At 39.6% G+C, this 16,392-nt stretch overlaps 1 protein-coding gene across 9 annotated transcripts in view; it reads right to left on the bottom strand.

Moving 5' to 3' along the window:
* LOC1279364 (uncharacterized) overlaps positions 1–16,392 on the bottom strand; it is a 102,227-nt gene that overhangs the window by 74,659 nt on the left and 11,176 nt on the right. For 8 of the 9 annotated variants that reach the window (XM_061661979.1, XM_061661978.1, XM_061661973.1 and 5 more), the window contains one exon: positions 5,576–5,968. In XM_061661979.1, coding sequence (XP_061517963.1) covers positions 5,576–5,639 — 64 coding nt within the window. In that variant the 5' untranslated portion in view covers positions 5,640–5,968. Of the gene's footprint in view, positions 1–5,575; positions 5,969–6,949; positions 7,117–16,392 lie in introns of those variants that run through there. The other variant, XM_061661980.1, reaches the window with a different exon arrangement.

Here is a 16,392-nt window from a genome sequence, read left to right as displayed (position 1 = left end):
CAAAAGCGTCTGTCGTTGTAGTGCTCCCGAAAGAATTGGAAATTCAGTGTTGCAATTAAACAAAATTGTCCTGTAAGTTGAATAGTTGACCGGTATGGACAGTCATTAATTCAGTCTTAAAGCATCAAATGCAGCTTCCATTGAAAGAGCAGAGTCAATGTTCTACACCACACATCGTCTATGTCGATCCAGCTTCAACTGTGCAGAACCTAGAATCAACACAGCTCGCGACCATCATCAATAACCAAATGCATATAATGGAAACCCAGGACAAAATAATGCAGGCTCAAGCGATGCTGCTCACATATTCCGAGTACGTCTTACAAAGTATCAAAGAAAACCCGATTGGTGCATGGCCACTGCCAAATAAAAAATATGACAACCTTTTGTCAAGTAAACCCATAAGCGACTTCATAGCCTTTTTTCTTATGTAGAAACCCACGGACCAGCTTTGAAGATCGTTGTACAGTAGTTCATCATTATTAATAGAGTTTTGAACGGGAGTTACACTTGGGCGATGAATTTCATCATTTACAGCTGGGAAAAACATTTGCTGTTGTCCCAATTGTAAAGATTGTGTGGATTCCCGAGGCGTTCGTTTGATGTTTGTTGTTCAACTGCATTTTGAAAAGGCTGATTTACTGCTCGTAATGTTTCCACTATTCTTATAGGATGTGTTTGCACAATTTCCAGATAGTTTTTAGCTACATTTCGCCTAAAACTTCCACTCGATTTTATTCTGCTCGATTTGTCAGACATGATAGCTACTTTTGTTGGTACAAAAATATGACAACTAGCAACTATTCTTCCAACATTCTTTTTATAATCCTGACGTGTCGGTATTAAGAGATTATAGTTTTAACGAGCGTAAAATTAGACAGGATGGTCTTATTGCTTTGAGTTTTAGATAGATCTTAAATCAACGGTTTTTAGAAGCTCTTTACAGCACATCTACAGTGCGATTAAAATCACCCAAAAAAACAACAATTTTGGTTTTAATATGTGGTTTTGTAGGTGTTTTAAAATGTTTTAAAGATGCTCGCATTTCAAAAACTGCTTAGCTAGTAAAAATTGTGCATTACGACATTTAATTCTTAGGCCAATCATGATAAAACTTTGATAAGACATGTTTAAGCCTAAAAAGCGTAGGAAATGTTCCTTGGGTACACACGTGAAAGGGCATAATAATTTGTTCATTGTAATACAAATATTCTGGTGTCATAATGAATAATATTTTTCCGACTCTATGAATGTTTACATAGCTTGCGGAAGCCAAAGTTAATCCTGGTGTCAACTTGTTCACAAGTAATTTTCAATAGACCATATCTCGACTATAACAGTACCGTACAAATACTTGTATATGCAACTAGTATGTAAGGAAAAGGTTTTTTTTATAATAACTTTATCTTATGTTGATTTTAACATTCTTTAAGAATCTTCCGTTAGGCGAAGGAAGATTTTAAATTTTAATTTATTTTTTATTTATTTTTGAATTCTTCTGAATTCTGAATTGAATTCTTAACAACATACCTATTAACTAAACTTATTAAATATTTGCTCGGAGGATGGATCGGAAGGATGGTAAGGAGAGGTGATGGTCAAACAGGTGTGCGCAGGAATTAAACAATCTCACAGCACGTAATAAAGGGTCATTTAAACCAACTGAAGTGCGTCAATTTGGAACAAATAAAGGAGCACGAGGGCGTAAGGAACGAATTGGAACATAGAAATGCAGGGATGAAAGAATGATATGTGAATCCACAGCATTAGATATGAGCGATGCAACAAACATTATTTGGGAAATGTGAGGGCGTTTCTCCAATGAGTCCAGACCCAACAGCTGGCATCTTTGCTCATAGTCCGGTAGGGTATCTGACGTGAAGCCGGGCATTTTGCTGACAATATACCGAGTAAATGATCTCTGCACTCTTTCTATGCGGTCAATCGATGTAAATGAGGTGGGACACCAAACAACAACACAGTATTCCAAAATCGGTCTTACTAACGAACAATATAACGCTTTTAAACACAGAGGGTCGGTTATGCGGATTGAAAAACGATTTATCATACCGATTGTTTTACGAGCCTTATTAACGGTAACGTCAATGTGATCGAGGAATGATAACCTGCTATCGAAAGTTACTCCAAGATCTTTTACCGAGAGTACACGATTTATTGCTATACCCTCAAAGTTATAAGCAGTCGTAACGGGACAACGTGAACGACTGAAGGACATGACATGACATTTTTCGGGGCATAGAACTAGCTGGTTCGATGAGCACCATGATGCAATTCGGTTGAGGGTGTTTTGGAGCGATACGCAGTCACCAACAGACGATATAGATTTAAAAACCTTTAGGTCATCTGCATAACAAAGAAAACAATCGTGTGGAATGACTGAGTTAACATCATTAATAAATAAAACGAACAATAAAGGACTCAACACGCTACCTTGAGACACTCCCGATTTGGATGAAAAGGATTTGGAAAAACAGGAGTTTAGTTTAACACGAAAAGAGCGATTGCTGAGAAACGAATCAAGCCAACGAATGTGTGAGTCAATGAGACCCATTTTGGATAGCTTCGCAAGAAGGATAGGGTGAGGAATACGGTCAAAGGCTGCTTTAAAGTCAGTATAAATGATATCAACCTGAGAACCGCTGTCTAAACTGGAGGTGATAACGGAAGTCAATGAAATAAGGTTTGTCAAGGTAGAACGTTTAGGAAAGAAACCGTGTTGCTGAGGTATAATGCAGTTTCTTGCAATAAAGAGGATATGTGATTGGACTATAGATTCAAATATTTTGGAGCTTGCACAGAGGATGCTTATTCCACGATAATTGGTAGCGTTTGCACGATTACCTTTCTTAGGGATAGGAGTAATATGAGCTAATTTCCATGTGTCCGGGAATGAACATGATTTAATGGATATACGGTACAGTTTTAATAGGAGAGAACCGAGCACAGTATTGCATTTCTTATATACTGCTGCTGGAATGCTATCTGGACCGGGATTATATGACTATTTCAGATTTTTTATTGCTTGTAAAACTGTGCTAAGGTGTAAGTTTAGATTACTGTCATTGATTACATCGGTGGGAGTGTTATGAGTGCTATTAGAGATTGATGCTTTGGTTTTGATTGATTCAGCATACACACTTGAAAAATGTTCAGCTAGAAGGTTGCAGCAGCCGTCAGTACCGGATGCAGAGAGATTGCCAAGATTCAGATGAGAAGGGATATCATTAGATTTACGACGTTTATCAGCATATCCCCAAATCCCCAAATAATGTCTGATCAATCCAAATTATTAAAGACCAATAACTTTAAAATTGTTTTTACCGAAAACCATGCCATTTTTATTATTTGTGAATGATAATGGGTTCTATTCAAGAGACTTCTTATTCAAATAATTGAAATGTTTAAAAATACTTTTTTTTGCAGTCACTGGTCTAATTTGTCTCACCAAGCAAACACAGTATGATGCTTCTGTAATGTTTGTAAACCAAACGTTTTTCTTCTTTTCATAGTTCGTCTCGCTTAGCCGGCTTGCCTCAAAAACACTCATTGAATACACTCACACCTTCACGTTCCCACGTTCACTTGAGATATGAAAGGTTGGAGAATGAGTGTTACGGCGCCATCTACTGAGCCACAATATCAAACTGCCGGTTGCAGAACAGCTCGGAAAATTGTAGGTGGCTCTTGGGATAGTTTTTTACTGCCTGTGGTACCTTTTGGTGGTAACTTTTGCTGCCACAAGCTTCCTTATTGCTGTGATGATGCTTGCGGTTTACACATCACTGAACCGATGTGCTCTGTTGCAAACGTTTACCGATGTAAAAACTCGATAGCTTTAGCTAGCTTATACTAAAGGCTACCAGCTAAGAGTAGAGAAACCGATTTTTCCTAGCAATGGGGTGGTACTACTACGCTGGATGCTGCTTAAATGGCGCCAACACACATGCACATACTAATGTGAAAGAAGAAAGCTCCAGAAGGTTCCGGCACAGGTTCAGCTAGAACGTACGAGTTCAAGGCACAATCTTGGCGACCTGGCATGTGTAAATATTAAAGCTCGTTTGGCACATTTGGTTGCATCCAAACCGCATCGAAGAAAGGATCTTCTACCTACCCATCCATTCGGTCTTGCCGCACTGCACATATTGTTAATTACATAGCATATCAAGCAAATTAAAACTAACGATCGTGATACGACGCTGTGCTGAAACAACCGAGGCATGGCAGGTTTAATTCAGTTTCTTCAACTGGAAAGTCGATCCAGCTGCAGGAAGCGAAAATGACAACAAATGTAAGATATGGTCACCGGTGATGTTGTCGTTGGACATGAAATGCTTTAATTGAGTGTTCTGAATGAAAACGAATTCCATTTTAAAGTTGATATTTATAGATTAGTTCACATGATATTATTTATAAGTGTGAAAATATGTTGTTGATTTCCAAACATTAGAGAATATATTGTTTTTTAACTATAATAATCTATTCTAACAAATTAAACAAAAACCCAGTATCAAAACCACTCATTGAACTATGGTCTTCTTGCGAGCTTTAAGCATAACCAACCGAGCGAACAAGCGATAAAAGTAAAAGCCAAAGGTTGGAAGCGGTGATATAATCTTGAAGCAATTAGGATACCATGTTTTCACACCTGACGTGGAATTGCATCCCTGCCATGAAAGTGTTGCTTCACTTCCGCTTGCTTCATCACACCCTCATGCAACCGTTGAGTTTTGCACATCGTTATAACTTCAAGTGTCCGAAAGCGGAACACAGCTAAGCGTGGCTAAAATGGATACGCTTTGTTCTCTTTGTTTGCTGACTGACACTGGCGCGTACTCTACTATTCCATGTAGAATGCACACTGGCTTACAAAGCACGGCTGGGCAGATTGCTCGTTAGAGCAGCGAACTAGTGTACTGTGCTGCAATAATTCGTTTTTCTTTATATCTTATGTTTCATCTGTTGGTCTAATTGAGATGCCTAAAGCATGTGGGCAAAAATATGTATTAGGAAACAATGGAAGATTATTTTTTCAGACAAGTGTACTGCGCAGTATTGTATATGGTGTGTGCTAGTAATTGTTTCCGTGTGAAAGTTTAATTATTTGCTCCGTTTCCGGAAGCAAGGCGCTAACAAGTGACAAAAAGTTTTTAAAATATTTGAAAACAATGCCTGCCCTTGGGAACTATTCTAAAAGGCTGGACAATAAACTATTATTCAAACCAATGATTTTTCTACAGTTTGTAGTTAAATTTACTTGTTAATATCATAAGTTGTTTTGTTTTTATCGACAAAATAGCACCAATTTTTATTTGTTGAATTTTATTTGTTGTTCAAATAGGGTCAAGTTCCTTATTGTCAGTCAGAGAAAACATTAATTTTTTTGCCATAATTTAATTTTTAACTCTCTCTTAAAACATTGTTTCGTTCAACAGGCCACTGAAAACATTCTCTTTTACTCGTCGAGGCAAAGTTGAAATCGGCACACAAACAACAGTTAAAACGAATGGAAAGTAGCACATAAGAATTTTAAGTGAACCATCGAGTCACGTACCTGCCGCCAGCAGCAACCACAGGATGGGAAGCCGTAAATCCATTACGCTCGGAAGTGTTCCCATGCTCCACAGTAAGGGAGAACCCTCTTTTTCGGATTCTCCCTCTGAACCTCACTAACGCGCACCACACTCACCAAAGGTTCAGAATGATTTTCGGTCAGCTTCCGGGCTAGGGGTTACGTACACTCGTTTTTTGCAGTAGCGGCACTCACTCGTTTCACATTTGCTCTTTTACATGCACACAGGCACACTCACACAAACACAATCTTTTACGTTTAGAGGATCCAGAACTCTGACCTCATTGGGTGCACGTTCTGTTGCCGATGCATTCACAAACTTCAGTTCACTGCAAATCTGTTTCACAACACTTTTTTCACATTTTTTGTATGATCCTACAAAACACCAAAAGCGGCAGGTTGTTAAATCGTTTTGATGGTGAGAAAGCGGAAGATCAAACCACAGAAAAAAAAAGAAGTATCACAGATCTTTGAGGTGCACATAATCCTGTTGCATGGAGAAAGCACCAGTAGGGTATTTTAAAGGATAACCTTTTGCCGCCCAATCTGAAGTGCCAACGAGTGCTGATGGGATGGTAGTTTACGCTTGAAGTGTTATACGGTGGACTCCAAAAACAAAACAAAAAAACAAAAAACATCCCCTCACACACACAAACTACAAGAACGGACGGAATAAAGCACTCACAAATTTTCACCACAAATACAACCTAAGATGCAAAGGAAGGAAGTGTTTTCCGGACACGATCCATTATATGCAAGGTGAGAGAAAGCAACCAAAACCACCTTAACCAAAACTGGTTTCACCCCGATAAATAGAAAGCTCGGAGAATTCCCTGTTAGCTTATTGACTTGACTGGTCCTGTTGCTGCTGCATTGCTGCCTCCCAACGCTGGTAGCAACATAATGGTGTTTCATGTTTTTGTTTATACATGCAGGAGTTTAATGTAACGACTGTTTTGTTGTCGAGCTTTAATCGCAGATTTGTGTTGGTCTTCCTTAACAACAGGATCGCACTATTTGACTTTTTTGAAACTTATGAGATGGTCCATGCAGACTTTATTTTGGTTTAAGTTTATTTATTTTTATTTTTGAGAATTATCATTTACTATTACTCAACGTTCCAAAATTGATCAGTGTTAGGGTAAAGTAATTTATAAAAAGTGCACCAAAAGCTTAAGCAGAGTAGATCGAGTAGGAGATTTTTGTGGGACGTATCATATTCTCCTATTTTCTACATATACAATTGATGTTATGTGAATAAATCATAGAATCCTTGCGGTTTTGGGTGTGTATAACGATCTTCTCAAATAACCCTACCGGTCGGGCCTTTTTTCATGGATGCATAAAAGTGTTTACTTGTTGTTCACTTTTTGTGGCGCTGCATTGTGAGGTGGAAATTTATTCACGTGTTGGTAGGTCTGTTTGTCCAATTTTTTATTTGTATTTGTTTTACAAGGTGCAGATGTTGTAGAAAGTGCAGTATATTTTTAACACGTTGGTCAAATCGGCACCGATTTTCGAATGATTTCTGAAATTTAATAAATACGGTAAAGAAGATTTCACTTAATAGAAATGATTTAAGAAATCTACGATGTTAACTTTAAGCAATATTTTTGTTTTATTTAGCTGACAATTGTTCTAAATTTGAACTACATTTTGATACATGTGTTGTACATGTTATTCAAAGGGTTCAACGTACTCATTGAAACTATACCTTACATAACCATATGTTATGTAAGGTATACATAAAGTAGGCTAAAGTAAGTTAAAGAAAAGCTAGTAAAATCCATACAAATATATGTATTGATTTATTTTTACATTGAAAATTTATCTGATAGATCGAAGTCATAATATTAAATCTTGGATTTTTTATGCACATTTATTACTACCAAATAAGCTCTTTAATACTTTACTTTCAACCAAACGATCCTCCTTTCTTTTACTCAACTAACTTACTCAAACGTAACGCATGTGCCTTGATGAATCCTACATCACGCCATGATAAGTGGCCGAGAATAATTCATGTTTGAAATTGGGAAATTTTCGCCTACCAAGATACACGTGCGCCGAAAAAACTTCTCCACACACATACGCACACACACATACGCACACACACATCATTACTAGCCTTGGCCTAGATGGAATATTTCTGCCACACGCGTGGAATCCGGTTCCAATGATGAGGTGCCACGGTTTCGCTTACATATAAAAATCACTTGGTGTTCACGATTTCCTACACGAGAAAATTGCTCGTTTTGATTATTCATGCCCTTCTGTGCTCGCCCCTCCGCTCCCATGAACGCCTTGGGCATGTATGAAGCAAGAAGATGAAACGTTGGTATGATCCTTTGGTGACAGCGGACCAGATTTTGCCATTCTACTGGGATTATCATTTGGTGATGGGCTGATTTTACAGTGGTGAGTAAAAACTGTAAGTACTTTGGTTTATTTTTTGCTAAACTTTGCTCCTACTTTGAATCAACCCTGTATAATGTTTCGGAGAAAGTTTTAATATGTTATCCCTCTGCGTAACAGAATGGTAGGTGAAAGTCAATTGGGATTATTAAAAATTTAAACCAATTTTTAAGCCAACCTTGGTACTAACCCCTTGGTATGCTTAATAGACATTCCGGCCCTGTATGCGTGTGCGCTTGTCAAAACGTTTTCCCCGAAACTGTCGCTAAGGCCTGAACATGGAATATATATTCTAATCTCTTATGCGACACAATTCAGCAACAATTTAATGAATGCCTGACATCGAGCCTTCCCCATGCCGACGTGCTTGGAATAGCAACGGGGGAAGGTAACGCGAGTGGATGTATGGATGGTGAAAAATAAAAGTCAAGAAAATGTACCCATATGCAAACACACTCTGCCCGAAACCTTGAGCCGGGTAGGGTTTCGGTACGCGCAAATGGTATGACGAAGAAAGATTGTACTTAGTATTCCACCGAAATGCTGCCTTGGTTTGTCTGCTTCTCTTCTTAAAAGGATTATTTGGTGTAGTCTCGGTCGGAGCAATGAAACGTTCAGGCGAATCAAATTGAAGCAACAGACCGCGTGATTTTGTTCCACGTTTTGGCATTTATCTTTTTCGTAGCTTCCCCCTACCCTAGCCGCAAAGTTTTAAAAATAAACGCCAACAGGTTGCGCTGAAAGAAGACGGCTAAGCGAATCGAAAAGATTCGAGGGCTGATAAAGAACTTTTTTCGCATCAAAACGAACAGAATCAGGCAAGCGCATGCAAGATGGATGTGTGAAAAGTTTTATCCCACTACCAAATCTACCCCCGTTTGATGCTGTGCATGACATCCTATGCTTTAGCTACGATGTGGAAAATCTGTCACAAACTTCACTTTAACAAACTCAATCAAAACACGGGAGTATAATTTGCTGCGCCCGCGTAAAACGAAATCATGTTTGACAACGAAACGAGCGAAACATCTCAAGAAGCGAAGAATTAAGTGCGACAAGTCTGTGGGTGGCATGTGAGTACACGTCGAGTAGTGCATATTTTGAAAGGAAGCTTTTAATTGAATGTTTGCTCAAGTGTCACATAAAACGTTGTATGCATTGCGGGGAGAAAAGGTTAAAGGATACATTATTCAAGTTATTTAAAGGAAGCATAAATGTCTGGCAAGTTATGCTGAGTCATGTTTGGAGATTTGAGATAAATGGTATGAGAAATACTGACGCTTATTTAGTTTGAGTTTTTTTATTTGTTCTTATTCAATTGTAAAGTTAACATCAATGTCATGGCCACGAGTACACGTGTTCAAATCAGTAGTTTTTACGACCATTTTTTAAAGGACATTAAAAGAACCCGCAATAGCAAGATTGTGTCAGTGATTTTGAATAATTTTATATTCCCTCATTTAAGCCATATCATCTTCTTCTTCTTCTATTTGGCGTAACGTCCTACGCGGACATGCCGACCTACAAAGGCTTTCGGGACTTAATTCATTGCCACGTAGCCGGATAGTCCAATCCTTGCTACGGGGGACGGTCCATTCTGGGCATGAACCCATGACGGGCATGTTATTGAGTCGTTCAAATTGACTACTGTACCACGAGACCGCCCCCGTTAGCGTTTAAGCCATATTTTGATTACATGCAGGCAGAAGTACATAACGGAAAACATTATTGATAACACTTATTCAACATAGGTCAGCTATCACAATAACATATTACAGCAAACAAGGCAGCAAATATGATTTAAATTAGCATTAACATGTATAATTTCTGCTGTAACTAACTGGGAAGTGCAAAATTCAGAAGAAAATATTTAATTTGCAGCTCGCAAAAAGTTATAAAGCATTGGATGTGGATATTGAATTATAATTGAAAAATGGCGATTTTCAACCAATAGATGAGTTTTAATTCTTCTTCTTCTTAGGCGCAATAACCGTTGTTGGTCAAGGCCTGCCTGTACCACTTGTGGGCTAGGCTTTCAGCGACTTACTATTGATTACACATAGTAGGATAGTCAATCAGTCAGCTATGTATGGAGGCACGTTTCATTCTGGGCTTGAACCGATGACGGGCATGTTGTTAAGTCGTACGAGTTGGCAACTGTATCACCAGACCGACCCGAATTATGATTATCCGTTGATAAACGTTTTGCTTGATAAAAATAGATGAAATGACACCGAAAATGTTTATCTTATACCATTTTGATTCAAATTACGCCCAGCTTCAAACTCCGGAAATGCATCATGATTTATTGAATTTCTTCTTATCCCTGGTCATGTCGCTTTATAATTATACATGATTGCCTTGGTTTACTAGATTTTCTCCGTTGGAGTCAAGGCCTCTCTGAACTATTCCAATAACAACTTGGTTTACTAGAATCTATTGTAAATCTGTCTGACCCATATTAGGCCCTTATGGCACGGTACATAAGTGTTTTCTGTCGGTCACTTCATCGCTGGAGACATTCTTAGCAATTTTGCTTCAAACCTTGAAATACAGCCAAATATATATTCAATATTGTTATCATTGTTTAAACTCCAGTGTTTTATCATATTGGTGTCTTATTGTCACAAAAATGGATTTCATTCTGCCCAGGATTCGAAACAACATTATCATGTTTTAAATTTCAGACAGCGAGGGGAAATTATGATTTATTACATACAATCATTTATTTACTGAGTGATAATTGGATGAAAATAACGTTATTTGAAGATAGCAGCGACAAATTTCTAGATGGTCATAAGGGGAAGATTGTAAATACGCGAAGCAGTACTTCGGTTCAATGCAACTACGAGTACCAGAGACAACCAGCACCCAAACCTAGTTATCAGTAAGTCCGACGTCCTGTCGATTCAGGAGACTTTCCTCACTCAGGATTGGGTTCCGGACTTAAAAATAAGTAAAAACTAAAAAGGTGTAGTGTGTGGGAATGTGAAGATTATTTATGATTTTTTAGGATGTCTGTAATTTGAAAGATTAGCTCAACACTGTCCGGAATATGGATCAACATATACAGTGAACCCTCTCTTATTTGACACCTCTCCAATTTGAAAAACCTCTCTTATTTGAACATTTTGCACAGTCCCTTGATTTCCAGTACATTTTTGTTCCTCTAATTTGGAAAACCTCTGAAATCTGTGTCCCTCTTATTTGTGTATGGTGTTGCCATGGTTATTGAATGATGTATGCTCAAATTGGCAATCGTGTTCGCAGTTTCCTATAGCAACAGTTAAGGCTGCATACTAAACGTCTCTCTAAACTCTTTCTTGTTTGTATGGACCTTTCATTCACTTTCAACCTCTGTAATTTGAAAACCCCTCTTATTCGACAGTCCCATCGCCTCTCAAATAAGAGAGAGTTCACTGTAGTAGCAATTTCATGATTTTTCTCAATGTTTTATGTAAAATTAGTACAAACCTTTATTTTTTCAAAATTAGAAGGTTTGCTTTAGTTATGTGAATTATGCAGAGAGTAGACCGATAAAATTAGAATTGGTAAGATAATATAACCCGCCAAAAATGCCTTAAGCGTTCGTAATTCAAAGCAATACGGTCTGTCAATGGTTCAAGAAAAGCTTTAGACAATGAAAAACCCGTTAATGAAAAAGTAACATCAAACAAGTTGCTCTCCCTGATTTTATAGTCCTATATCTAACATATCAAACTCATGGACTCAATCTCCCAATCTTCGGTGAACTGTGCTACATACAATCAATACCTATTTTCCTTCAGCAACGATGCCAATCTCTGAGTTAGGCATAGCAAGTATTCAGTTCTTTTAGAGTACGATAGGTTAAGATACAAGGACGCTAAATTAAGATGCAAGGACGCGAGTGTTAAGCTTTTTTATCTTTTTGTTCTTTTTCCTATAACTACTGCTATGGCTCTTAATATTCAATCCTCTCGATATAAATGACTGACAGTCTTCGACTGCTGTAACGATGCAAAATATTAAAGTGAAAACAGAGGTTTCAAAACACAGAGGAACACTCTCCTTAGCTTACTACCATGAAAGAAGTACTAAAACTTGACAATGAAAATATTTTCAGATGGTTTTCAAATGGCATTACGATGCATAAAATACACCCCGTCATAAGTGCACAAACCTTCTTCCCTATATGGCTGTGGCATTATTTCAAATCTACGTTTAAAAAATAGTACATAATATCCTACCAACATCGTTCAAGCGATAAGAAAGTAAGAAGACCGCCTGCAAAGAGTACATTCATGCATTTCTGTTGGCTCTTGGTTGAAGCTTCCTTCAGTTCTGCTCTGCAACAAAACACAGCTGAAAAAGAAACGGCTAGTCATGGTCCAACGGAGAAAAATAAATAACCCTATAAACACCCGGAACGAACCATGACTGCGAATCGGTGTGAAGCAAACAACCAACGAACTTTCCACCCTAAAACTTCGCAATGAACGGAAACTGCACAAAGAAAACGACCCAACCATCTTTATCTATGTAGCTTCGAATACACCCTGTGCCGTCAATGGTACATTGTGTCGTTACGAAAAAGGTATAGGGTTTGTTATCTTTTCTCAGAAACTCCTAGCAGCTTCCTCTTACGCCTTTTTAGCGCCTTATCCTTGATGCACTGACAATCCTTTCGTGTGCTTCATCACACATTTTGCCATTGATACACATACACAATGAGTTAGGCACAACCTACTTGCTCGATGCTGAACTTGCGTGTAATACCATGCGAATCATACGCGTCGCAAATGATGTTTTGATATTTTGGTAACGCATCTTCGAAAACCAGTGGTGAGAAAGTAAGATCTAGATACGTTGCTTGTTGAATTCGGATGAAATGTCCTTCTGCAAACTGTGCGCTTCACACATTGCCCTACATTGCCATTGCCGGTTGATGTGTGAGCATTCACAACTCTTCGTTGATGTTGATGGCATAATATATCTCTACTTCGGTAAGGCATCCTAGACACTGTCAAAGGAGACACGGTTTGCTACCTGTTTGGTGTGATGAAGAGCGAGCAAACGAGCCAGTGCTTGCCTTTCTCGCCTTCCAATGGTTGTGGCGAATTCAATAATGGATGTGATTGTGATAACGAAAAATGCGAAGGAGACGCCTGGTATACGACGGAGGCGCCTGCTCCTTGTTCGTTGTACGGTCGATGGAACCACCCACAAAGACACCAGTTGTTGGCATGGATAACGATTTCTCGTGAGCGTGAAATGAAGAGGATGGAACCGGTTTCATGGATAATGGTGATGAAAAATATGTTTTGCAGACGATGATTGACTTTCTTTCTTTGTTGAAATGGGATTGGTTAGAGGTAAAGGCTTATCACTTGCGTCTGCTTTATACATTGTGTAAAGCGATTTACGGGAAGCATAATTGTGATGAATATTTCCATACAACTACGTTAGAGATTGGAATTATTTTTTGTCGGAATAACATTCTGCCATGGTAGATACAGATTAAAGCGAATGTATTGTGAGGACTACGACCATGTAGATAGCGCAATAAATATTCCAAGGGGAAATGTACAGCGCACCGCGTCGCATTTCATCGAATTCTGCAATTGTTGTGCTTCTGGTTAGGATAAAAGGCAGGTTTTAAACAACACTAGCTGTAGATAAACAGAATTTAAGTTTTGTATTTGTTTTATTTGCTACGACTTTCATCATATAATACTTAGAGTGCTTTCATTCGATTGATGTGTTTTCAATAAATGTGTAGCGTAAAATTTGAATTATTTTGTTAAAATTTAAACTGTTTCAATTATAATTCAACAATTAGATCATCGATACCCCTTGAGATGTAAGTATCTATCGTGCATCTCGACCTGCAAAGCGTTTACTCACTCCTTATTCTTCGGTATTTCCCTTCAGAATACAAATAAACAATTAAACGCTACCTCTCATACCACCCTGAACAAGCTCTCGATCGATAAAACCAATTTGTTCTTCCAAATGATTGCCAGACTGCGAAACATTTACGTCCTTTCCAATCCCCAAACTGCAAGCCACTGCAAGCCACCAGTATACACCCAATCCAGCAACCAAACCCGCAGGAGACAGGTTTAATCAGCTCCGGCGCCTCAAAAATAACATTCCGGCATTCCCCGTCAGCCGCCTCCGTCGCTGCCCATGGCCTTCGTTCTCATGATTGAGTCGAAAAACTTTCTTCACCTTTTGCACGCTTTCCCACCGCAAGACACTGTGCACTTTGCCCGCCAGCGATGGCTTTTTCGTCCTTTTTCGGTCACCTCACCTGGCAGCCGAGGTTAAATTGGAATAGATTAGGCACTATTCAAACAGATCTCTCCGGCATCGGAATGGTGCAAGGAAAATAGTTGGCATTCCATAAATTATCCAAACGAAGGATTGCCTTCCGTTTTCGATTGCGAGACGAACGAGAGCGTTGGCTCACGTGCGGCTGCCACAGAAACGTTCCATCCTCCATTCTTTTCCCAATCAGAGGTGCCTCTGCCGCCAATCTCTATCCCTCTCTGGTCCATGTCTTTCCCTGTGTTTGTGGCAAATGTTTCCCACGGTGCAATCAGCAGACGCTGCTGCTGGTACAGGTTGGTTTGATTGAAAGTGTACCCATCGTTTTCATTTAAACACGATGCCGGCACCCGTCCCACAGTATGCAAACGGATGCATAAATCATATCAAAGTTTGCTCATGAGGTTAAAATATTTGCTTCCGACCCAGGCCAACCAGCTGGTTAGGTTTCTCACTCGCTCTCCATCTCTCTCTCTCTCTCCATCTATCTCACACACATTCAGTCCATCTCTCATACGCCCTCCAATAGTTTCAACAACCTACTGGCTGAGCTTGTTTTATTTCGGGATTTTACCTCGACATTGAAACGTTTCATGCGCTTCGCCTTTGACGGATTGCTCGAGGAAATGAGAAGCGGGTGGGTGGGACCGTTGGTGTACAGTTCCCGTGTACCCTCGTGAGCTTCCTGCAATAACAGGATCAGAAAGCGAGCCACCGTTTGCTGCTATCAAACTGGCTGCAGCTTGTTGTTCATGACGATGCTGATGATGCTGATGAAGCTGACGGCAGACGCGCATCCCGGCCTTGTCTGACAAGCGTACGAACGCTCTTTGCTGAGGGATTACGTTGTTAGCTCCCGTTGACGAAGACACCGTCGACTGTGAACATCGTCAGCATCGGAGCATCGGGCAACAAAGCCCGCCACACTCGCCATGACTTGTATGAAGATCGTCTGTTAGCAGCTTCCGTTTGCTGTTTCTGCAAACAAGAAATTGTTCCTTCCGGCTGGGCTGAACACGAAGGGACGACACGCAAGGAATCAGTTCCATTTCGCAAAAGCATCTCATGGTGCTCGGGTTTAGTACGGGTAATGAGAAAACGATCTGACCAGGCGTTATGCGTTACTTGGGGTAGGACGTGCAGGGAACAATCGGCACAAAGGTGTTCTTCATACGATTGCAACATTATCCTCCGTACAGCAGCATGATCTTGTGAATTGCGTCACGTGTGAAGCACATGCCAGCGCCCCTGCACTCTACGGAACCATGTGCCTAAATGTATAATTGTGTATGTGTGCAGGTATGTTTGTGTTGATTCTGTTCCCACTTTTTTCGATCTTCAACATTTATCTCGTCTCAGTTGCAGCAGCTTGCAGGGAATTGGCAAGCCGTCGTTTGTGGTCGCATAAACGCGCCTCACTATGAGCATGACAATCCCTTACGCGCTACGTGCTCAATTTACTAAGAACAAGCAGTGGCCATGGGTATGGGTAGAGCGGGGGTTCTCAGGTTTTGTGACCAATTATTACCCCCTTAATAGGCGACCCATTGCGGATGGCGTATACTCAGCCGTGCACTGTTGAGTATTTCAAGATAAAAAGCTCAGCATTTCTTCTCTCTACGTTTACCCGATTGAGTGGGTTCGCTTATCGACGCTAGGAGGGAAAGTAACACGGGTGCACGTCTGTGCCAAGGGAGGTTTGTTATTCAAGGGCAACATGGGGTTAATTTTTTCCATTCTTGTAGTACGCTTTAAGCGTTTATGTAATGCGGTGTGCATCATTATTAAAGCATTCGAACGCTTTAATGGGACAAATTAGTGTCTTTCGTAGGAACAATACAGAGGATTTCATATCATCTGACAAAGTTGGTATACTTTCTTATCTCTTTGTAATATAAAGTGATACCGTGTGGCCACAAAGAATGAAATACACAGCGAAATGACACATTTGACATTTAAAAATGTCTGACAGCAATCAGCTGATGTGCAATGTAAACACTTGACAAAGAATATGCAAAAACGCAACTAAATCCATCCAAAAACTTCAAAATCATCAATCATCAAAATCATCA

This window comes from Anopheles gambiae, chromosome 3 (genome assembly GCF_943734735.2).
Source record: "Anopheles gambiae chromosome 3, idAnoGambNW_F1_1, whole genome shotgun sequence".
Taxonomy (NCBI): Eukaryota; Metazoa; Arthropoda; class Insecta; order Diptera; family Culicidae; genus Anopheles; species Anopheles gambiae.
Note: the sequence above shows the minus strand (reverse complement) of the source record. Positions and strands in the feature narration are given on the sequence as shown.